At 37.2% G+C, this 26,570-nt stretch overlaps 1 protein-coding gene across 1 annotated transcript; it reads left to right on the top strand.

Moving 5' to 3' along the window:
* On the top strand, positions 1-26,570 carry LOC115214487 (U2 small nuclear ribonucleoprotein A'). The gene is made up of 5 exons (XM_029783686.2): positions 1-253; positions 1,094-1,134; positions 10,863-10,969; positions 23,353-23,478; positions 26,453-26,570. Exons 1-5 carry the CDS (start codon positions 172-174, stop codon positions 26,568-26,570), a joined length of 474 nt encoding a protein of 157 aa, XP_029639546.1. The 5' UTR covers positions 1-171.

Here is a 26,570-nt window from a genome sequence, read left to right as displayed (position 1 = left end):
TTTCGCGCATGCGCCATTCGCCATTAATCTTCCATGTGTTTCATCTCTCTTTGATCGCGAATTGAAACTTACGAGTGTGTTGTTAGATACTCTTCACCAACCTGACTGTGTATTATTATTATTATATTTAGAGTGGTTAAAATAATAATTTATTGGCTTAAACAAACAACAATGGTTAAACTATCTGCTGAATTAATAGAACATTCAGCTCAATATACCAACCCGGTTAGAGACCGTGAATTAGATCTGCGAGGTAATCATGTTTCCTTCTTGATCTTTTCTTTAATCATCAAACTTTCTAATTTCCAATGATATCGCTTAATAAATTTATATTCTAGTTATTATCCCAAAAGAATATTATTATTATCATACCTGTATAACTCTCTTTATGCGTCATGAAATTAAAAAAATTAACGACTTAATACTAGCTGAAAAATGAAACTTTTGTGCATTTTCAAATTCTGTTACGTACAATTTGAATAAAAATCAATATAGACAAGTTGGATTAATGAAATTTGTTGTTTTAACTTGAAGCTTTGACAAATTTTTTTTTAAACAATATGTACGAGTTTTAAATATTGGTTTCAAATTTTGACACAAAGCCATCAATTTCGGGGGCTGGAGTAAGTCGATTACATTGGCAATACTTCTCAATTGGTACTTATTTTATCAATTCCTAACGGATGGAAGGCAATGTAGATTCAGCGGAATTTGAACGTAAAGAAGGACGAAATACCGCTAAAAAATTTGTCCGGCGTGCTAACGGTTGTGCCAGCTCGCCGCCTATGACTTTTAAATATTAACAACAGACAATGGTAAATAAACCGTTTCAGACACACAACTGGTTCCTAGCCCAAATGTCGCAACATTTCAGTGGTCAGGCCTGTATTTTCAGTTAATTTGACTGACAACATATTCTAAAATTTTGTCGCTATTTCAAATAGCACAAACAACTCCCGTATTTTCTCTAATTTTATACAGTTATTAACAATGAACTACATTTTTACTGCTTTACATTGAATAAACATGAGTGTCATTTGAGTAAATGTTATAAATTTAACTCTCCTAATAAAATTGTCTTATTGTATTTCAGGCTATAAAATTCCTGTTATTGAAAATTTGGGCACTACTTTGGTGAATATCTAATTTTCTAACTACATACGAACTTGATTTTCTTTTTGATTTAAGTTTTTAAATATTAGCTGTTGAACTGGCATCCAGCCATAGAAATCTCTGCCCCAACATACTCTTGCCTGATTCATGCAAGCATGAAAAAGTAGACTTTGAAATAAAATGATATATACATGTATATCAAACCAGCGCAGTCTTCTTGCTTGCACACAATAACCAATTCCTCTTATGCCTCTCTGGAGAGGAATGAAGGTAGTATGCCCTGTTGAATTTGCAACATCAGTGTGCATGACTGACAAAGCATAACTGTGTTAAAAGAAAAGTTAGACATGAAAGGGATTAAATGTGGCATGCAGGAGAGGAGAATGTGTTGGTTTGGACATGTGATGCATATGAGTAAAGACAGCTGTATAAAGAAGTGCCTGTCATTGAAAGTTAATAGCACCTGTGGAAGAGAGAGACCCAGGAAGAAATGAGATGAAGTGGTGAGGACTGATCTTAGGCTGTTAGGCTCACAAAGGAAATGACAATAGACTGAGATGTTTGGTGATAGTATGTTCTAGAGAAGACCCACCCACATCAGCAAAACTGAGAGCTAGAAGCGTTGTGTCCCACCCACATGTAACAACAAACTTTTCACACACCTTACCCCAAGGACCCAAACTACATCTTATCTAAACTGCATCTTTCTCTTACATTTCCTCTCCATAAACTATGATTGTCTTCCAATCCCCTTCTCTGCCCTTCTTGCTCACTGTATTGCTGCTTTCCCCCACCCCATTTTTATACCCAAGTTTTTGCAAGTCACAACAATCTCTACTCCCTACTTATACCTTCTTCACAATACCTGACCATGTATATTATGACCTCTATACCTCTCTCTTCCTTATTCTACCATCACATCTATGCTCTGATCCTTTTTACTTCATCTCCTTCCTGGATCCTTGGCACTTCATCATCTCCTTCCTGCTCTCTCTTGCACTTTTGCTGTTTCCCACTCTTTCTCTCTTTCCCTTACTCTTTCCTCTGGTTGGGTAGCCGTATATCTCCTCTACAGTAGCACACCTGTTTTTGCCCTCATTCTTGATCACTCTGGTTCCTCTTGCATTTCTTTCTGACTACATAACCAAATATCTTCTTTATATCTGTGTACCTGTTTCTATCCTCTTTCTTGTACCTTTCTCTTCTCTCTCTTTCTCTCTCTCACTTGTTGGGTAACCATGTACCTCCTCTATAGCAAGATACCTGTTTCTGCATCTCTATTTCTCTATCTTGCTCTAACCTTTCATCATTTGACATTAGATCACTGTTTCCAATACCCCCTCCATTATAGCAAGACACCCGTTTCTGTCTCTCTGTTACACTCTAACTTTTCATCCTCTGACACAAGTTCCCTCCCAAAATTCCTTGCAAGTTACTTGGTGACCTTGCCAGTGCTGATGCCTCGTAAAAAGCATCCAGTCCACACTGTAAAATGGCTGATATTTGGAAGGGCATCCAGCTGTAAAAATCATGCCAAAACTAACCTCACCTGTGCTAGTGCCATGTAAAAGGCACTGAGTCCACTTTGCAGAGTTGTTGGTGTTAGGAAGGGCTGTAAAATCCCTCTCAAAACAGACACAGTAGCCTGGGGAAGACAGACATTAAATGAAGATGTGCATGTGTATATATTTATATATATATGCATATGTGTAGGGGTATGTGTGCACATGAATGGATGCACATCTGTATATATCACCAGCTTTTGTCACTACCATCATTTCAATGCATGTTTCACTATGAGTGGTCAGGTCTTTTCCTGTACTGCATATCACTCATCAGGACAGTCCTTTGTCATATCTTCTGTGATGTGCAACATCTTCAGCTCACTCTTTATTACTTCAGCCTATATCTTCCACAGTCTCTCTCTTCAGTGGGTTTAACTTAGAAATCTCTTCATAAACAAGATTGATGGAGATATTTTAAGGACTGATACTTAGCTCTATTTCCATGTTATTAAATGGATGATACATTGTTACATGGAAAGGATGCTGGTCTTTTTCAGCATTCCCAGATAATTCAGTTTGTATTAATGGAAGTGGCATAGACAGAACCATTCATATAATTTGCACACCTGTGTAATTTACACAGGTAATTTTCAGGATAAAAATGATTAAAAAAAGCTTTTACTCGTGTCAAATTCGCACCCAAAAGTTTTCAGAATTGCCGATAGGGCCTGGGGAAAAAAGTTTTTTTTATTTAGTTGTATTTAGCATAATTTCACTTACTTATGATTAGATTTTATTAAATTTTGATTAAATAAAAATAATTTCTGTTTAACAGGCATCACATTGAAGGCTATTAAATTATGAAGTGTTTGTGTTTATAATAAACTGTATTTTACATTTCTTGCCCATAAGAGATTATGCCGATCTTTAGCATACTTCTGTATATCTTCTCAAATCACAATCACAGGAAAAGTTGTTCATAATTCTTATCTACAAAAACATAGCTGATGAATAAATATGCACAATTGTTGCAAAATAAGTTAAATTACCAATAAACATGTAATTCCTGGTTCAAAGAAACTAATTTTTAGTCATAGTCCTGTACGTTATTCTGAATGACCGTTCTCTCTTCCTCTTCCTGTCAAATGCGCATGCTCTTCATATCAATGTTATTTGCATAACATTCACCCCCTCCTAGAAAAAGAAGGGAAAAAATCATAGATTAAGCCTTTCTGGAGCTTTCCAAATCCTTTGTGATCGACACAGCTGAGGGGATTCTTTTTGTTCTTGACGGTTATCTCTTGGAGGAGGGGAAATTTCAGTTGGTTCTCTGTCTGGCTGTTGAGTGACAAATGTTTGGGTTAATCTTCCCTGGTGATGCCAATTGTTTTGTGGATACTGTGGTTTCGTGACCATCTTGATAATGAACGTGAGTGTATTGGAAGTTGGCTTCGATTAAATCAACTTGGTACACGATAGGGTCATACTTGTTAGTGTGATTGTTCCTTTGAACAAGCCAGGTTCTGGGTTAAGAAGCCATGTTGGCATAGATGTTCCTGTTACTGAACGTCTTTGATAGTTAAAAAGACGTTCATGAGAAGTGGTGTTAGTGGACGTACAAAGTAGAGATCTGATTGAATGCAACGCATCTGGAAGAACTGTTTCACATGAAGATACTGGAAGGGCGCGGGTTTTCAAAGAGAGTAGTACTGACTTCCAAATAATACCATTATATCTTTCTACTTGGTTGTTCCAAGTGAGATTGTATGGTGTCATCCTATTCATTGCAATGTCCTTACCGAGGAGCCATTCTCTCAATCTTGTAGACATAAAGGCAGTTCCACGATCTGAATGTACATAACTGGGCATACCAAAAACTGAGAACAAATCTGTAAGACACTTTATTACAGTCTGAGCTGTGTCAGATACTGGATACCCGAACGGAAACCGCTCATACCATTCAACTCACCACATAGCATACTACCTTCACTCTTTCCCTCAGTATAATGGAAACATGATGTAATCCGCAGCCTACGGATATATCTCCAGAGAGTGACTTTACTTGCTACAGGATGGAATACCATGGATTATAATAACATCTTGAAATGAAATTCTTACTTTTCCTTACCATGTCTATTACATTACATGACATTATTTTTTATTTTCTACCTATTTTACTCTTATCTTATTGACCTTACCCTATTATTTTAACTGAGTTTCCCCACGTTAATTTCCTAACATTTGTACTCTGAAGAAGCCTTGAGGCTCAACCCAAACTCTGTATAAATATAAAACCCAAATAAGATTTATTTGTGAGTGTATACTTATTGATATTTATTTATATATGTAGGTGTATTCTTATAACTCTTATAGCAAACTACCACACATAGCATTTCATTCCTTTCATCTCTATCCTTACCTGAACACTCATTGTTTCTCTATAATTACAATTAACCTTAACTTTATTTTTAATGCCAAATTTATTTATTCTACAAGTCCTCTCTAGCATATTGCTTCCCAAATAACTAAACCCTTATTTGTAAGTGTTTATTCATATATTCATATGTATAATGATATTTATACATATGGGTGTGTACTTGTGCGTGCAGACTTACATGTGTGTATGCTTGTGGGTATATATATATCTTCTCTCTTCGCTCCTTTACGCCATTTGGGCTCAACTCTCCTCCCCTCTTCATCTAACCTCCTCCCCTTGCCCCGACTCCTACTTCTCTTCACTCCTACTTCTCTTCACTCCTACTTCTCTTCACTCCTACTTCTCTTCACTCCTACTTCTCTTCACCCCTACTCTCTTTCCCTCTTCTCTCTTACTTTATCTTTATTATCTCCTCCATCAAATTGAAATAAGACGTGATCTCACAACTTCTGGATATAACCTTGGACTTTACGTTTTTACTTCTTGCCATTAGGGACTCTCTTATGATGTTTTGGTATTCAATTTTTGTATGATGTGTCAACTTTCGCATACTAGACCCCCAAAGTAGAAACAGTTGTAAGAGTTGTATTTATTTATTCCTATGATTGCTGATGTTTGTCAATTGAATCTCTTCTCCATTTTCTTCCTTGTCTTATAAATTCTGGATAAACTTTTGTTTACCTCCACTTATACCTGTTATTCACTCGTACTATTGCCTTGCAACAGTAAGCATTTGGATATAAAAAGGTATACCTCCATTAGTATATTGGATATTTATTATCCCTTAGATGGTTGTCTAATTTCTAACTCATACTTAATATAAGTTTTATATATATATATATATATATATATATATATATATATATATATAATGTGAATGTGTACATGTTGATATATATTTTTTAAAAGGTTGAATGCGAATTCTTCCTTTAATTGGAGTAGTTTCCAAAACATTTCTATTGTTATTTCTTCATACTTTACTTTGAATTTACTGGTGTAAATTAGCGTGGATATGAAAAGTTATATATATGTGTGTGTGTATATATATATATATATATACACACATACATACATATGTGTGTGTATATATTCTTTTACTTGTTTCAGTCATTTGATTGCGGCCATGCTGGAGCACCACCTTTAGTCGAGCAAATCGACCCCACGATTTATTCTTTGTAAGCCTAGTACTTATTCTATCGATCTCTTTGCTGAACTACCAAGTTACAGGGACGTAAACACCAGCATCGGTTGTCAAGCGATGCTGGGAGGGACAAACACAGATACACAAACACACACATATTTTATTTATGCGCCCTTTTCAAGCTTAGCCAGGCTTATGGGCCCGATTTCCCGGTTTCTATGGCATGTGTTTCCCCCCCAGCTGGACGGGACGCCAGTCCATCGCAGCATTACTCAAGAAACAGGAAGAAAGAGTGAGAGAAAGTTAGGGCGAAAGAGTACAATAGGGGTCGCCCCCACCTCCTGCCGGACCCTCATGGAGCTTTTGGTGTTTGCGCTCAATAAACACACACAACGTCCGGTCTGGGAATCGAAACTGGGATCCTCTGACTGCAAGTCCACTGCCCTAACCACTGGGCCATTGGGCCTCCACATATATATATATATATATATATATATATATACACACACATACATATACATATATACGACGGGCTTCTTTCAGTTTCCGTCTGCTGAATCCACTCACAGGACTTTGGTCAGCCCGAGGCTTTAGTAGAAAACACTTGCCCAAGGTGCCATGCAGTGGGACTGAACATAGAACCATGTGGTTGGTAAGCAAGCTACTTACCACTATGTGACCACGTGTGTATCGTTGGCGATTTTCTTTCTCCGTCTTCCTTTCTTGGATCTTTCCTTTTTCTATGTTTCTGATGAAGAGCTCTGCCCGAAACGTTAAATCCTCTTTCTTTTCTTTCCTGAGCATCCAGTAACACTATACTTGTTCCATGCCCTGGCATTGTTGTGCTTGGTCTTTGTGTTTTCATGTTTGGATTAACTATACATACATAAATACATGATGGCTGACCCCTCGTTGTCGAGTATGGCCATTGCACAAGGCTTAACTGTTGGTGCTGTGATTGAATGTGACTCTTTAGTCCAGCTAAAGATCTACAATGTCTTGTACAGAATTGGCAGCTAAAACCTTTACTGGCAATAGCCGGCTGTAGTTGTAACTGGGCTTCATGTACCTTTGCATGTTGTTTAAGTCCACCTGCCGAATTACACTCCTTTCTACATACATGACAGATATGATTAGTATGGTGTGTAACACCACTATCAGTGACCTGGTTGTCAATCATCTGTTTCGCTTTATGACTACAAAGATGACTCTTGAGTCCAGCTTTACTGAGGCAGGGTCTTGCACAGACACTGCATGTCAGCATCATAGGAAGACCCCTACCATCTGGAAGTGCAACAGCGATGCCCTCCTTGACATCCCTCCTTACTTTCTCATGTGCAGCTCGATATTTCTCAAATGTAGCTGTCCCCTCATACACAATCCTTCTCCACCTACTACGGTCAATAGCTATGCCCTTCCATGTGTCAAAAGAGATGCAAGCATCTTTTGAGGAAGCCTTCAGCAAGTCTTTATACCTCTGTTTCGGTTTATGTGGAGGTCATTCTCCTTTAGCTAACTCTCTATAAAGGAGTTGTTTTGGCATCCTTGAATCCTTCATCCTGACCAGATGACCACTCCATCTGAGCCTTTGCTTTAACACAAGAGCTTCTATACTTACACACTGAGAGCTTTCCAATATTTCAAGATCACTGATGCGGTCCTCCCACTTAGTGCCATAGATCCATCTGAGACACATATGATGGAAACGTTCCAGTTTAAGGTGGTATCGATATGTGACCCACGTTTCGCAGGCATAAAGAAGAGAAGAGAGCACACATGCCTTGTACACTTTTATCTTTGAATACCTGCATATGTCTCGCCAACTCCAGAGGCGTCTTACCAGCCTTCGGAAGGCATCACTTACTTTCCTAATTCTGTATGGAATTTCATCATCCAAATTGCTATATCTATTACTAGTGCTTCCCAGGTAGACAAACTGATCAACTACATCATGTCATTTACATATAGATATTTGGTTCACTATACTGCTTACCAGGGGCAGGTTGGTACATGACAACAGTTTTCTTGTGACTGACTTTCAATCCTAAGGCAGTGCAAGCATCAGAGAATGCATTCAAAATGTGTTGCATATCAATCTCCGTGTGTGCTACTAGCTCACAATCATCTGCATACAAAAGGTCTCTTATGATAGAGGTAAATACCTTTGTTTTTGCAGCAAAGCGCCTGATATTAAATATGCTGCCAGAGGTTCGATAATGGATGTAAACACCATATCTGCAGTTTCTGAATGCAATACAGAAGACCATCGCAAAATATATGGCAAATAGTGCCAAAGTATCCCCCTGTTTCACTCCATTTTGTATTGGGATAGGCTCTGACATTTTACCTCTAACATTAACCCTACCCTTCATATCTTCATGAAAAGACCTAACCAAAGCAAGGAACTTTTCAGGACAACCAAGTTACTTGTGGACTTTCCACAGTGCATTTCTATTAACAGTATCAAAGGCTTTTGTCAGATCGACAAAAACCTGATATAGATCTAGACCCTGTTCCACACACTTCTCCTGAAGCTGTCTAACTGAAAAGATCACATGAAAGCCATATTGACTTTCTGGAAGAACACAAAATCTGCAGCGTGTTTCAGCAGACGATCCAGAAGTACCCTGCATAAAACTTTTCCTACAACAGAAATCAATGATATTCCCCTGTACTTACCACAATCATTCCTGTTGCACTTTCCCTTATATAAGACCACCATTACTGTATCTCTCCAGTCTTCAGGTACAGATTCATTAGCCCATATCCTACCAAACAAAGAGTGAATTGCTGCAGAAGTTTCTTACCAGCATACTGTAATAACTCCGCTTGTATGCCATCCATACCCGGAGACTTTCCATTATTCATCCTTGAGACAGCCACTGCAACTTCTTCCAACTTTGGTGGTTCTGCGAGAGCCGCCTTCACAGGTAATCCAGGGACGAGTTTGAGAACATCCTCACTAACTACAGACTGCTGATTCAAAAGTTCATTAAAGTGTTCTCGCCACCTTCGCAGAATTCCTTGTAAATCAGGAAGAAGTTCTTTACCATGAAAAGGGTTAAGCTAATTATTTTTTTATATTTACTTTAACTACTTCTTTTTTTATCCCTTGCTTTTTGTTGACATTAAGGATGGTTAATTCCCTGAACTTCAATCTAGCACCTTAATTGATATGAAACAATATGTCTTTATTGTTACTGATCATAATAAACTAATTTTTTCTCTTTATATAAGTATATATAAAGAGAAAATTTGGTATGTATACATTTACCTCTCATACCTCATAATTTTTACAGATTACATATGTATATGTAAATGTATGTGTGTTTGTGTATACCCTTGTGACATCACATGATGGTTGTAAACAAGCACCTGTGTCATACAAGCAATGGGATCTTTCCTGTTGCTGTCACAGTTTTCAAGTCTTGAAGTTTTGTTCCAATTGTTTCCAATTTTCGTGTTCTGGTGTAGTTTTGTATGCTACTTATGGAAACAAAATTTATTTTTGCAACAAATTAATAAATAAAGAGTTGATAACTTTTAAAGTTTGTAAATTTTGTGTAAATTTAGCCATTTGAAAGCAACTGACATGTTGATGCCTGTTTCCAGAGTAACAAGCCAAAGTATAGTCTGCTGTACTCCAACCATGTGCATTGTCTTTATCTGTCTATTTTCTTTGACACATGCCTATTTATTGAACATTTGTACTACCTCATTTTTGTCATTTTCACCTGTGTCTTTTTCCAAAACAAACAGAAATTTTCAGTGTCTGTCCTATCATTACCTCATGTATTTTCCTGACTGCAGCCAACTCATTTAACCTTTCAAATATGATGGAGAAACTGAAAACCAAGAAAGATGCAAAAGGTGTTATCCCTAAAAGAAAACTATGTACAAAAAGACACTACATGAACAAGATACTTTGTGGGAAAATTTACTAGCAGTGCTCCCAAAAAGGATGCAATGAATGTCTGTTAATGATACATGTTGGAATGTAACACCCTTCCTCTTAGGAATGCACTGCTTTTTTTCCCCCCTTTATTCATGGATCAAGGCGTTGACTTTAATCCAGTTTTGTGTTGAAGAGCTGGGGATGAGCCACTGCACAGCTGTTGATTACAACAGCTATGTTCATGAAATATGTGCAGAGGACTTACTCCACTTCCCATTTCAGATAGGCAGTTCTAGGAAGATTGTTGGGTATATGGCGTGGTGGTTAAGAGTGCAGGCTACTAACCCCAAGATTCCGAGTTTGATTCCAGACAGTGACCTGAATAATAATAATAATAATATTGAAAAATACCTTAGGAATGAGAACCTAGGTTTGAAATTTCCCCAGGACACCTGAAGAAGGCTGGAGAGTATATCAGCCGAAATGTGTTAACAACAAACAAGGTGAGGACAAATATCCGTCAAATGTAAATAATGTACATAATTCCTCATCTCGCAAATATAGAACTGTATACAAATAGGTTCATAACATACAACAGTAAAATTGCTGTGACTAGTTGGACAATAATTTCCTGGAAATTTAATAACAGTTTGTCTACCTGGGAAGCACTGTTAATTTAATAAAATTTAGTTGAATATTGTATTATTTTTTTTTTATTTTTGTCCTTTTTTTTTGTCTGACTTTATTTTAACATGTTTGAACTACTTGTAGGATCAATTTGATACCATAGATTTTTCTGATAACGAAATTCGAAAACTGGATGGATTTCCTCTCTTGAAGCGCCTAAAGTGCCTACTTCTGAGTAACAACAGAATAGTGTAAGTATATTTTACATTTATCTGTGTTTGTGTGTATTTTTAATTCTTTACATTTTTCCAATAAAGAAAGAATTGCTGGCGAAGAAACAATGCTTCCTCATAAACATTTAACTAATACTGGATATTTTCAGTGTTCTACTTACATATTGAATTTTCAGAATACAAGTTAAATCTTCTCTTCATTTACTTGAAAGCCTCAGTTTTCCAGATTATTAAAGTACTTAGTGCCATAACCAAGTGTGTCTCTGAGTACAAATGTAGTTTTATAATAATTTTAAGTTTTGAAGAAGTTCCCTTTCTTACTAATTTTGAATGAATTAAATGTTCACATCAACTGGCAATATCAAGTATTTGTGTTCACATAGACCAGGCAGTATCTAGTTTTTGTTTTCTGTCACAATCAACTCTCAGACCTGATGTGGAAGTTTTGGTGAGAATATTACACCAATATTTATAGTATTGGAATTTAAGAATATACTCAGCACCAATAATATATTTTTATGCTTGAGTACAGACTTTCCTACAGGTGGTGTATTATATTATTTTAGCAAGGGTGTCATGCCTTCATTTTGGAGAAGACAGCTGTTGATCAGATGTAATGTTTTCCACAGAACTGTAACATTTAGTAAGTTTTTGGGATGCAAAATGTATGGTTATTGAGTCTGACATGTTGGTTACAAATCCAAGCTTCCTGCTGATATTGGCATTATTTTCAACCTTGCATAATGTTTGCCCTTGTGTTTTTTCTTGATGTATGTTAATCTAGCAGTGTTTTGGGTTGTTAGACTGTTATCATAAGATGTTGTTCTCTTCATTTTTGAGCACTTATTTGAGATATTGTTTTTGCTGTTGTTTGGTAGGGGCTTTTTTAGCGATACTATTTTGCATCAAAATCTGTATTGGCTTATTTTCCCGTGTATTGTGTAAGTGTATATTAATATTTTGTAAAATGCAGTGATTGTAGCAGTCATAAGTGAGGAGTAATCAGATACCTTTTCTTTTAAACCATAGCTTTATTAATCAAAATTTCCTCCACACATCATTGCACTCTCTTTTTAAAACCTGTCTGCTCATTAGTCAGTGCTTTAATGAACTCATAATGGTTTTTGAAGAAAATTATGTATAACACTTCTCCATAATATTTGTTTAAACTATCATATTTCTTTATCTTACAAGTCAGTGTTTTTATTCTTGGATACAGTATTTATCCCTACTATTTGCAAGCTAGTTTATATATTTCAATTTCACCTTCCATAGTTCTGCAGAACTATGGAAAATAGTCCTACAGATTGTGGCATTCTGTAGAATATTAGTATTTTTTATCAGTATCCAACTATTCAATTTCTGCTTCCAAATTATGCAGTCTTCTTTCAGCCTTAGTAAAAGTTTTGCAATTAGTAGTATGTTTTATTGCTGTTAGCACAGTATTCCTTCTTTATTCTATTGATCCATAATGTATTATAATTAGAATCCTTGTTTCTCCAGGTCTTAGGCTAAAATGATTTAAATTCTTCTTGAAAAGGAGCTCTTTTCACTGATGTTTTCTGTCATTGAGTAATAATATCGCTTAGAGATTAAATGCAAATTTATTAATGATGGCTTGTTAATCTGTCATTTTCAGTAATAGTTTTCCTCTCAAGGTTTTGAGTTATTATGTATATATGTGTATTTACACATTTACGTGTCTGGCCATTGATTCATCTCTTCTCTTGAAAATTTATATTTTGATAATTTTGCTTTCTGACTTTCATTTTCTTTTTTTCATGCAACTGGTCATGGTGATGGAATCTTCTCTATTCAGTTTTCAGTTTTTTGCAATACCCTCTCAGTCATTACTTATGTTGACACATTTTAAATTATTCCTAACTATATCTTTATGCTAGTAATGGTCTGCCAACCTTGTGTTATGAGTTTTTTTAGTTGTCCATAAAAGACTTGCTTTTGGAACTCTACCATCATTCATTTGTGAAACATGGCCACACCATCTCAGTTGAGTCCTGATTAGGAAAGTTTTTATGGGATATTATACATAGACAAGATATCACTGTCCCTCACTCACATTTTATTTTGCATATTTTTCTCAGGCATCTCATATGAAAGCTGTCTGGTTAACCCTTTCGTTACTATATTTCTGACCAAAATACCCCCCTCATGAGTTTCAATTAAATTCTAAAATAATCATGAATTTAGGCTTGTTTCATTAAATAACTAACTTTTTTACTTATCAACATATCAATGTGATATTTGGAACATAATTAAAGAAAGGGTTCTTAATCAATCCTATTGCATAACTTTTGTCTCAAAATGACTTTAATTACAAGTAAATCCAGGTAAATTGAGCAAAAGGTAAAAATATTAAAATTTTGTTTAAACATCACCATAGAAAATGAATCATCAGCTAATATTTAAATGGGTATGCAACAAAATTTTGATAAAGAAGAATTGTGCACATCACTAGATCATCAGTTGAATTTAATGCACAACAGGTGTACCATAAAGGTGGAATAAACTGAAATACCGGAACCCACCGCAAGTTTGACCGAACTAAAGAAATCGGTCAAAAAATAATATACGGCCCTGGTTATGGTATGGAAGTGATAAATTCCAGACCACATCGTTCCCTAGGCCATGCTGACTAACATTATTTTCCTTGTATAAAAACTAAATCCACTGCAGTACCCAGTATTTGCTTCACAAATTTTCCGAACTTTGATCCCCTATTTTGTGTTTGCTTACAATCTGCGTAAATTTGTTTCCGCATTGATCGCTTCAAACAATAACTTCCAGACCACATCATACCCTAAGCCAGTCTGACTAACATTAGTTTCCCTGTATAAAAACTAAATCCGCAACAGTACCCAGTATTTGCTTCACAAATTTTCCAAACTTGAATCCCCCATTTTGTGTTTGTTTACAATCTGCGTAAATTTGTTTCCAAAGTGATTGCTTCAAACTAGCATACTGAAAAAAATAAAAGTCTAATGGTTTCGCTTCCTAAGAAAGACTATAGATAAACTATCTCCTCAGAAAAATTGCTAATAAAAACATTTTTAAAGTTTTTTACTTCATTCCGATGTAAAATCGTCTTGCTGTTGCCATCGCTGCTTTCGGTTAACGGATAAAATAAATATCCTTTTCTTTATTGTACACCACGTGCTTTAAGATCTCATTCATTCTTTTTCTCGATATCTCCCTATTTTCCATAGAAAAAGCTTTAAATTCGGAATCAATGCTTAATAACATGAAACTCCTATCCATTTTCAAAGTTGAAGAAAAATCGATGCCGAAAAAAAATGTGGGAAAAAATCTCCTAAAATTCACTGAGTTGAGATATCACTTCAAGCAATGTCGGATACTATAAGCCAACTATTTACAAAGTGAAATCACATGTTTTAACAAATGTACCAACGACATTTGGGTTCAAATTTACATTTAAATAACAATAGGTTCTCTCGGCTGGGTTGGTATTATGAACCAAAAAATTTTTCAGACGGGTTAGTAACGAAAGGGTTAATATGCTTCTGGTAAGGGGTTCAAGTCTCTGCCCCCAGTAGAGTTGTTATGATGAATGCTTTGTAGATTTCAGTTATGGTTTTTACAGACATCATGGGTATTCCAAAGTCTGGTATTGTTTGCCAAATGCTGAACTTGCTTTACTTATATATGTTTCAATTTCTTTATTAAGCTTAGCATCATTTGTCGTAGTACAACCAAGATAGGTAAAAGAAGTGACTGTTTTTAGAGCTTTTCCTTCTACAAACACTTTTGGCACAATCTTTGGATTATTGCTAGGACATGGCTGAAAGAGGAGTTTGATCTTTTTAATCCTTTTCATCGGGCCAAAAGATCTGGCATCTGCAGCAAGTTTGTTTAGTCTTTTTGGATGTCTTCAAGAGAATGGGTAAGTAGTGCGCAATCATCTGCAAATAGCAAGTCTCCTACAGTTTGAAAGCATAAACTTGCTGATTGTAAATTTCTCCATGGTATAATATTCCACAGGAATTCCTACAGCATCAGCAAAGGCATGTTTTATCATGACTACAAAAAACAATGCAAATAACATTGGGGCCAGCACACATCTTTGTTTTGTACCATTTGTCACTCCAAATGGCTGTGATTGATCGCCATTTGAAATAATAAAGGCTTTCATCTTCCCTTGTGCAATGTTATAATTATATTCATCATTTCTTCAGATATCCTAAGTTTTGCCAGGACCTTTCATAATGCCTCAGTACACACTGTGTCAAAGGCCTATCTGAAATCAACAAATATTACATAGAGATCTTTATGTTTGTGAATTTTCTCCTGTACCTGCCACTGGCTAGATATCCTGTCTATTGTTCAGTGGCCAGCCTGGAAACCACACTGGCTTTCAGGATATACAGTGTTCACTAAGTCAGCATTTATTCTATTTAAAATCACTTCAGAGGATTTTCCAGCAATTGAAAGGAATGAGATGCCACAATGTGACCATTCACTTTGTTGCCTTTCTATTTGTACAAATTGTTGTGGGATTACTCCAGAGTTCCATAAATTTATTCATAGTTCAGTTACTTTATTAGTTTAAAAATTTCTCCAGGAATTCCATTCTCTGCAGGGAATTTTCCATTAGATTGTTGTTTGATATATATTTTAACTTCTGCTATGGATGGTGCTGGTGCAAGAAACTGCATCACAGGACTCCAAAGGAGGTTATCAGTTACATTTGATTCTCTGCTGAGCACATCTTTATTAAATCCTGTCAATCTGTAAGTAAATTTCCCTCGGCAGATAGGATACGAAAGCAACCATCTTTACTAGGTTCAAATACACCCTTAGATTTTGATAGATTTCATATCATGTTTATCTGTGGCCTCTCGAATAGTTTTAGCTTCCTCTTCCCACCATGGTTGCTTTGTTCTATGCAGTTTAGCCTTTTGGCCACTTGATATTCTTTTTTCTTTTGACAACAGTCTGTACATTTTTTGTTCTCTATTGATAGCGTCATCATTTCTATCAAACCAATCTTGATGTTTCCAGTGAGGAAAACCAAGAACCTCTCTAAATGACTCATAAATTATATGTCTTAAAAGAGTATGATTTTTCTACATTTTCTGTGATATTAATAGCCTAATTGTATCAGCTTTGATCTTTGACACATCTAACTTGTTTGGAAATTGTTTATAATTATATTTTATAACAAGCTTTGGCTAAAATATGGTTGGGCCAACATGCTGCTATCTGAAATGATCTTATATTTTCATTTTAATCATGGCTACACACAATTATATAGTTGATTTTGTGTGACCATGTTCAGATACAGAATGTCTCCAGGTGGTTTTATATCTATCTGATAGTTGAAAGTGTTATATTTCTCTTGTTTACTTGCAAAGAATAGAGTAGTTATCCAGGTAGGTGTGTTGTCTGTTATTCAAAATACTTCTCTCATTTACTCTCAAAGAAGAAAACACAGTGGTATTGCAGATAAGTGTGAAGTCTGTTTATTCCAACTGTAAAACTCAAGACTGTAATAATAACGTAAACCAAAAATTGAGACACCTTGTGAATGTTCTTGCAAGTTCCAGAACTTTGAATTCTATTAGCTAGCAATCTCCACAACACATCCCCACCAAAACTGATGTTACACTAGAAGAATCAACAACAAAGTCTAGGTTTGGGTGTTCTTTTAGATTGTCTTGAGTTGTCCAGTTCATACTTTGGTACAAGCAGTTTGGTTTTAGATAGAAGTGGTCTGGTCTGTCTTTGGGGTTATGGCCTTTCTTCCAGGATTTCCATTGAATGTTTTGTTGGAAGCCAGGTTCGCAGTCCTCTGCAGAAGCATAGCATGGATGTAGTGGTTCCCAGTGTCATCTGCATACTGGGCCATGAGGAGAAACCTTGATGTTGAAATGAGTACCCAAAGACTTTGTGATGACTGCAACTATCCATCAGGGTTGCTTGTCATGGCGAGGTCCATAGTGCATATACAGGATCACTAGTCTTGTACTGCTTGGTTACCTTGGCGACATCTGAATCTGTTGTCATCTTTGGCTTTGATGACACCTTGGATTGCTTGCCTTGAACTATGTGTGATGGAGAGGGCAACAGAGTCAATCCTAGTTCAAATCTGCTGGGACATCAAGATTTCACTTGGAGAGAGTCCACAGGATGTCAGCGTTCTCCAGTACTGCATCAAAAATTCCTGAAGAGCTTGTTTTGGGGGCAGAGAAGACTGTCTCAGTGCTTACTTGAAAAACTGCACCAGACGTTCTGCTGCACTGTTAGTAGTTGGATGGTATGGTGCACCTGTCAGATGTAAGATCCCACATTTTTTGCACCAGCTCTGAAATTCTTCAGAAAGGAAAGTTGATGCATTATCTGTGACCAGCATGTGAGGATATCTGAAGTTAGCAAAGTCCTCTTTCAGCGCATCTAGAGTGGCTCTAGTGGATGTGGATGACAGATGAATTACATGGATATCACAAGAAAGCGTTTGTGATCACCAGCCAGTTTGTATTCATGATGTTGATGGTATGATCCATATGTAAACAGCTCTATGGCTTCTCTGGTAGCATCCATGAGTGAACTACAGGCTTGGATGGCTTGTTTTGATGTCTGCCACACATCATCGACTAGCCATTTCAATAGCTGCATCAATACCAGGCTAGTAGACAGCAGTTCTTGCTAATTGCTTCATATGTTCCATGTTGAAGTGTCTGATATGCAGTAAGTTATTGGACTGTAGGCTCTGTGGAATCACAACTCTTGATCTTTGGATGAGGCATCCGTGGTAGATACTGAGTGAATCCAGCAACTTCTAGAACTTTCCGACTACAGCATTGGTCTCAGTGTACTTCAGTGGCCACCCTTCGTGGACATAGCACATCACTATAGTCATCACTGGATATTTCTGTCTAAAGGTTTGACTTGAAGACTGAGAACTCTAATGGCACACACCATGTCCATGTCTTCACCAATTTCCTCCTTGTCAAAGTCGTCGTCATTTCCAAATGGTAAGTGACTGCATTGCCATGATCCGCTGTTTTCCTGTACTCAATTGTGTAGTCAAACTGGTTCAGCCACAAGGCCCATCGAGCTAGTTGGTTGGCTGTGAGAAGCGGTGTCCCATTTTTCGGGCTGAACAGTGCCGTCAGTGGTTTATGATCAGTCACCCGTATGAAGTGGTGTTTGTACAGATACTGGTAGAATTTCTGCAAGCCAAAGATAATGGATAGGGTTTCCTTGTGAATATGCCTGTAGTTTCTTTCTTCAGACGTGAGTGTCTTTGACACATTGGCAATTGGGTAGCGATGAAACAAGACAGCTCCAATTCTGACATTGGATGCATCACAAGCCAGTCCAAGAAGCTTGTCTGGGTTGAAATATACAAGGATTTGATCTGAAGATAATAAGCTTTTCAACTGTTTAAATGCTCTTTGCTCCTCATCTCCTCACTTCCAAGGAGTTGCCTTCTTGGCTAAACACTAAAGTGGTTAGGTTTGGGATAAACTTCCCGTAGAACTGAACCAAACTTAAGAAGGACTTTAAGCTTGAGACATCTATAGTGGGTGGCATCTTCATGACTGCTTTGACCTTGGATCCCTTCATGATTCCTTTGGCTGATAAGGTGTGGCCAAGATATTCCACACTGGTTGGTGTGAACAAGCACTTTTCACAGTGACATCTGAGTCCTTTGTCATTTAGATGAGAGAGCAAACGCTTCAGGTTGCTCAAGTGGTCACTTACATCTTTCCCACTGACATGCACATTATCTTGTAAAACAGCAACTCTAGGCAGATCACTGGTCAGGTTATCCACGATCTCCTGAAAGTAACCAGGTGCTGATTCAATTCCAAATGGCAGTTGTTGTTGCAGGGGTACCCCACAGTGAGTTCTGAGGGCTAGCCTTTGTTAACTCTCTGGTGCCAGTTTAATCTTCGTATAACCATATCCACCTCCCAGCTTCTGCATCAGTTCCTCTGGGAGCAGTATTGGATGATGGTGTACTTCTAGTTGATCGTTGATGCCAACTGAGTAGTCACCACAAATCTGTGACATGGGCTTCGGAGTGCCTGGATTATGTGCTTTGTGAATTGGTACCATTGACGTTTCATATTTGTTGATCTGGACTTGCTTCCAGACTTCTTTTGCAATACCTTCTTTGTAACCTTTGGCCAGGTCAGCACGAAGAGCGAATGGAACCGGTCGTCCCTTATGAAAAACCAGCTTTGCATCAGACTTGAATTTCACTTCCAGTTCAAAATCCTTAAGACATCCCAATTTGTCTTTGAAAAGATTTGGAAACTTGCCACAGAGATTGTGGCAATGTTGTTGCAGGGAAGCATAAGGCTCATTAGAGGATTTAGGATGTGATGTTTTTGCACCTTATTCTTGTCTTGACTCTCTATGCATTTCAGTCCAAGAGCATTGTCTACAGAAATTCCTAGTGTTTGGATAGTGTTTCATCCCAGCAAGTTCAGGTCAAGGATCTTGGTGACAATGTAAGGAATTGTACTTTGCTTCCCAGTCATTGGATCCTTGGTTTCGGCCATGAAAGTTCTTAGCATATGCAGGTCATGCTTGCTGGCAGACTCGTAGCTATGTTGGACATCATCTAGCTTTGGTTTCCCTAGTTGTTTCCAGATCAGCAAAGAAATGAAATTTCCAGTAGTTGCAGTGTCAAGTTCCATTATGAGCTGTTGGTTCTAGGTTGTGATTGGCACAACTAACTTAGAAGTATTGTTGGGAAATTCACTTAAGATTGCTTTGTCTAGCTCTGCTTTTGTGATTCGCTTCACAGAAGGTTTGGAACGATGTTCCCCTTTGCTGTCATTGCTTCTTCATACAAACAGCTTCCAAATGTCCTTTCTTGTCACAAGAGTGGCATTTGACTTCTTTGTAAGGACAGTTTGTAACTTTATGGGCCTTTTCACTTCTGTAATACTTCAACTCAGGGTCTGTGGAATTAGACTGCTGATGGTTTATTCATTGACCCTTGTTCTGGGGTTACTTGACCTTGTTGACAGGCCTGGTCTTGGAATCATAGACAGTTTTTTTGGCAACCTTTGCTACATCTTCGGTCTCTATTGCGACTTGAACAGTACAGGCAAAGTCCAGTTCTGTGTCCTTGATCTTAAAAAGAACCTTTAAGACCGCTTTATTGTTGATAGAACATCTGAAACTCTAAGAGCGTCATCTTGTGGGTCTGTGATAGAAGGAATGTTAGAGATAACAGCGTCTTGTTGTATATGTGCTGCTAGTTCCTGGAGAGTTTCGCCTGGTTTCTATTGCATGTCACTCCAGAACTTGAAATGTTCCCTCACACTGAAATGTTTTGGGTTAAATTGTTCCTTCATAAAGCTGGCAATTTCCACCATTGTCAGCTCGTTAATATCCTCTGGTGGACTCTGTTGAGTAGCCAGATTTGCCAGTTGTTTATGAATGTCAAAAAAATTTGAGTCTTGCACTGGTCAGGCACAGCATTTGCCATAATAAAGGTTCAGAATTGTTGACCAGTAATCAGGCCACAATTCAGATGCTGTGTCAAAAGCAACAAATAGTTTCATAAACTTGAACTTGAATCAGCCTTCTGAAAGCTTCCATATCTTCTCCATTTGTTCCCTCTGAAGTTGAAGTTGTTGTGTGAGTAACTTTATCAGCTCACTGCTTTATTTCGCTATTATTATCAACGTAAAAATAGTTAAATTATTGACTTATCTAAAATGAAGCTTATGTGCAAAACTGGTTGTTTACTTTTCAGATAATTATATCTGAGTGTCAAGGTAAAAAGTCCGCTCTGCAAGAATAGTCTTTCATATCCTATTGTAAGATGTCCACTTCGCAAAAATGATGACAGTATCCTACTGGCGACACAGATTTATTATATTTCTCTTGTTTACTTACAAAGAATAGAGTAATAATCCAGATAGGTGTGTTTGTGATTCAAAATACTTCTCTCATTTACTCACAAAGAAGAAAACACAGTGGTACTCCAGATAGGTGTGAAGTCTATTTATTCCAGCTGTAATACTCAAGATTAATAATAACGTAAACCAAAAACCAAGACGCCTATGAACGTTCTCGCAACTTCTAGAACTTTGAATTCTATTGGTTAGCGATCTCCACAACAGAAAGGGAATATTGATTACACAAAGTCCAAACTCACTACACTTGGAAAGAAGCAAAATCCCATTTGAGTTTATTTTAATAATTCCTGGTCTGTCAAAACTATTAAGTAAATTAAGATAGTCTGAGCCTGCTCACAGATGTAAAATATCCCATGAGAACAATCTTGTCATTGCATGGATATCTCTTTAGCAATTCTTTTAAATCAGAAAAGAACTTACTTCATGGCAGTGTCTATAGAATTTTAAGTTGGGGAATATGCATTGATAAGTGTAGCGTATCTATGAGAGCTAATTGAAATTTGAATTGTCAAAAGATGGTCACTTACTTTGATCTGTAGAGAGTCATGTTTGTTTGCTAACTCATTCTTGATTGCAAACCCTATGCCTGATTGCCTTTTCTCTGTCGCAGATTTACTTATCCAGTTACTAACTAGGTTACCGCTAATTACTTCAGCTGCTTACATACTGTAAGTCTTGTCTCTGAGAGTGCAGCAATATTGTTATGTTTTTCTTTCAGAACATGAGCAACAAGTGCTGTTCAATCTGGATGTTTCTTATGGTCTTGTAGTGTTTGTACATTCCCAGCTGCACAAAAATATTTGATTTTTTTTTTTGTTTTCTTCTGTTTTCTTCTGTTTTCTTCAATATTTCAACTGCATTGTTGGACATCCTGTCATTTACAGTAGGATGACATGATTGAGTGAGCAAACAATTTTTAGAGCATGTTTTCTAACCCCCTTCTGTATGTGGGAAAGCAATGTTATCCTAAAGAAACTGCTTTGTAGTTAAGAGGATGCAAACTATGAAATTGCTCACAGATGTTTTACAGAATGCCATCTACTTCTTACTACCATATGTGCGAAGCTCCAGCTTGAGACCACCAATGGTATCCTCCACCTATCTCTGTCACTATCACTTCATTGCCATAGGATTTTTTTTCTTTTTGTATTCCTGTGACTCAATGACCTGCACTATGAATTTAATTATAGTGGACTTTGCTTATGGTTCACAAAACACACTCTCCCTGTAGAGCATGGCTTGTTTGAGTGCACGATGTGCTGCATGTCAGATACTGACTAGGTTACAAATTTAGGTTTCTGACTTGATTTATCATAATCCTGCAGATTTTGAAAAGCAAAAGAAGCAGTGCTATACATCATCATCATCATCATCATCATTTAGCGTCCGTTTTCCATGCTAGCATGGGTTGGATGGTTCAACTGGGGTCTGGGAAGCCAGAAGGCTGCATCAGGCCCAGTCTGATCTGGCAGTGTTTCTACGGCTGGATGCCCTTCCTAACACCAACCACTCCGTGAGTGTAGTGGGTGCTTTTTACGTGCCACCCGCACAGGTGCCAGACGGGGCTGGTAAACGGCCACGGACGGATGGTGCTTTTTACATGCCACCGGCACAGGGGCCAAATGAGGCTGGCAACAGCCACGATCAGACAGTGCTTTTTACGTGCCACCGGCACGGGGGCCAGGCGAGGCGGCGCTGGCAACAGCCACGATCGGATGGTTCGCTTACTTGTCACCGGCACTGGTATCACAGCTGCAATTTCCATTGATGTCGATCGACTTCAATTTTGGTTCTGCTTATTTAAGTAAACTGCTCGCCAATTTGCTTTTTGAAGGTTGGTGGCTTGGGCATACTCAAGGTGTCTTTTGCTTGGCATAGATCTTGTTGAATATACAATCCCACACCATATGTTGTAAACACATGTGTACATTATTGTATGGCCACTGACTCTCATGAGTTCCTCTGCTCTTTGGTAGGTTTTGTTTTTTGTCCCACAGGATGTCCAAAAACACCTGCCTCACCACTAAGCAAGCTTGGTGGGGTTAGCACTTTAATCACAGATGACCCGACTGTGCAACAAGTTGTACTGGTTTACGTTACCAGTAGCACTAAAAAATTACCTGAGACACACGCACATACACTAAAAGAATCATCTCATGTATTGTTCAATGTTATGTAAATTGAGTATAAATTTACATACCAGTCAGGTATAGGAATATAATGAGAGTGGGTAAGTACTACATGATTGATGAAAATATGTGCTCTGTTTGTAATGGTTGAAAATCACCATGGTAGATATAGACTTGAGAACATTGGTGCATACAGGATTTCCAAAAAGAATGCTTATATGCAGGTCCTTAACTAGTGTTTGCATTTAATGTAGATATGGAAAAATTCATTTTTTCTACTTGTGCCTTGTATTATTATCTCTAAATAAAATTTTATAGACAATGTCTAAAATATCTCTTTCTGTTACAGGCGGATTGGTGAGGATTTAGAATTATCTGTACCCAACTTGGAAACTATAATTTTAACAAACAACAGTATTCAAGAATTATCTGATCTTGACAATTTGGCCAATTGTAAAAATCTTAAATATTTGAGGTTAGTATTCTTATTTATTTCATATATTTTTATGTTATTTATTTTTAGACTGGAGTGGATTATATGGTATGACTTTTCATTGTATTTATGGTCAGAAAATGATTCAACTCTGATTAGTTGCTGACTCCACAAAATCTTAGACTCACATTAGAGTATAGCCCCCTTATCTGTGATGCTGCTGCTACTATAATGTACACAAACATTTGCATGATTTATGTACAAATATATTATAAACACCAGCTCATTGATGTACTCCTTTCTTCTACTAATTAGTTTTAAGAAAAAGACCCACAGTTGGCTTTATTTGAATTAAGTAAACAATTAAATCTCAGCAGTAGTGTTTAGTTAGGGGTAACAAACTGTCTTTCATTCTTCTGGTGTTTGAGAAATTACCCATCAAATTTAATATTCCTATGAAGCTTCTAGAATTAAAGTAAGAACTATTTTACTATTGGTATAAAAGCAACAAAGAAAAACAAGAGTTGAAGTGTTTTTCTGGCTGAATATTCCTAGTCATAAACTTATAAATTTTCAGCTTGGCTCATTAGAGGTAGATAGTTTTAATTCATCCCGGGGTACTATACCTACTGCAGTGAGCTATGATATCTTAATCTTGTGATAGTATTGCACTTTCACATTCTATCCTTTATTCAACTAATCTTAAAGATTAGGTACTCACAAGATGCAGTTGAATCCCAGATAGGCTGATAGAAAAAAGTTTTCCTATGTAGAACTGCAAAGAAAGAGGCTTGTTAGTGCCACTATGAAAGGCTGCTAAATATTGAGAAAACATGGGAGAAGGAGAGTCTGCCTAATGTGGACCCAACTAAGGGACCAACATTCCAAATAGTCAATAGCTTGGTAGATAAAGCTATGAAGGAGATGAAGACAGGGGAAGCTCTCAGCCCATAAGGAATCACCACTGAGATGCTTAAAATATTTGGCAGAGTGGAATATGGTCTAATCTCCCATTTAGTTAATCAGGCTGTCCATGAGAGAGTCACACCCAGTGACTGGTGTAGCAGCATGATAAGCTGCTACAAAGGCAAAGGTGATGGAGGGGTTGGCATTGGGAAGGGCATCCAGCAATAGAAACTAAGCCAAAACAGTGGAGCCTGGTGCAGCTCTGAGTTACCAGTTCCATTTAAACCATCTAACCCATGCCAGCATGGAAAAGAGAAGTTAATTGGTGATGATAAGTAGAGGGTGTTAGGAATAAGTAGCGGTACCTATGATATAAGTTGTTTCAACTGCACAAAAGTAATTGATAGATACTGTATTTAGGTCACCCAATTAGCATTGGAGAGGGTTCTGAACACAGAAGTTAGTAAGAATGGGGTGGTAAAGTTCAGGGAGCTATCACCTCTGCTGGCAACACTGGGATTCTAGTGAAAACTAGTGTATCTGATATTTATATATGAAGTGTAATGTTGCATGGTAGCGACATAGGTATTGAATGCAGGTGTGTGAATGCTGGAAAGACATGAGGTGACCATGCGTCACTAGATGTGTAATGCTAATGTGTATGAACAGTGGTGCAGGAATGAGCTGAGAGGAAAACTGGGTATGAGAATAATTAGATATAGTGTGTGGGAGAACAGACTCCACTGGTATGGACATATGATGCGTAAGAAAGATAACTGTTGGGTAAAGAAGTATCACTTGATTCAAGTGGAAGAAGGTGACATGGAAAGAAGGGTGGAAACTGATCTCAAAAGGATTCTATCAAGTAGGGAAATGTGCCGGAGAAGAAACATCCAACCCATACTGTATGAATTTCAATTACATTTAAGAATAAAAAACAATAAAGTAGAATAAATTCCTAAAATTTATTTTTCAGGAAATGCAGTATAAGTAAATATAAAGATGATGTCACAATGCTTGTTTTAGTAAAAAAAAATGAAGAATAAATATTTATGTCCTGCTCTATCTTCCTTAAAATCACATTCTACTGTCTTACATAAAAGAAAGGCACACTGGATAATATAGTACTAGATTTACCACACTGTATCTGAAAAGAAAATAGAATAATCACAGCTGGATGACTTTTGATCTTAAGTCTACTTGATCAGGGCTGATCTGGGAATCAACAAGGATAAATAATTGCTTAAGCTTTTGATTGGAGGTATTCATCAATAAATGAACAGTTTTATTGATTTAAAAAGTGGTAGGAAAGTAGTTGTGAATTTTTATGCCTATCCTCAAAAGTATTTGCAGAAAAGGCTACAAATTGGGAATTGGCCTGGTTTTGTCAACTTTCTGTAATGAGCCTATGTTACAGTGTATATAATTCATGACTGTCAATACACAGCTGCAAGCTGCACCATTGAAGAAGCCTCCTTGTGATTGCTTGATTTGCAAGAAACTGTAATTAAATTACACTCTAATCACAGAGAAGGAATAGATTGAATAATGTAGTCCTTGATACTGTGTACCTGAAAGGAAAAAGGACAGGATAGGAATGGCTTGATCATAGGCTTGTTCAATCAGGGCTCATATGAGACTAAATAATGTCAGTTGCACTGTAAAATTGAGAAAGTTCAGTTTTTCTGTTGGGAAAGTTGCCTATGATTGTCATATTATCCAGGGGATGTTTGTCTCATTTAATGCTACAGAAATCAAAGATTAGGACCAATTCATTGCACTAAGTAGTCATTAAGAAGCAGAAAAATATGTAAAGAGAAACCAAAATGTCTTTGGGAAGAAGTATCCCAAAAATGAATTTGTTTTCAGTGATAATTGAAGAAATAAGTTCCAGAAATGTCACAGTTAGATGATTGTGCCATTCCTTAGTGGATCCAACACAGTGGTGGTGGACAGCTGTAGAGATCATATAGGGAGTAGAGAGTATAGTGAAAAAAAAAGGGGGGCAGCTGCAGAGTTTTAAAGATAATTGGCTTAATAGATTGAAGTTTTAAGACATGGAAATTTCTGTTCATACTTTTATTTGTACTGATTGTATTTCTTCATTCAGCTTACTCCGGAACCCAGTTACAAATAAGAAAAATTACAGACTTTATGTAGCACACAAATTACCTACCGTTCGAGTATTAGACTTTCAAAGAATCAAACAGAAAGTGAGTTCAACATGA

Source organism: Octopus sinensis, linkage group LG7 (assembly GCF_006345805.1).
Source record: "Octopus sinensis linkage group LG7, ASM634580v1, whole genome shotgun sequence".
NCBI lineage: Eukaryota > Metazoa > Mollusca > Cephalopoda > Octopoda > Octopodidae > Octopus > Octopus sinensis.
The sequence above is the reverse complement of the archived record's forward strand: the minus strand, read 5'-3'. Positions and strand labels throughout refer to the sequence as shown.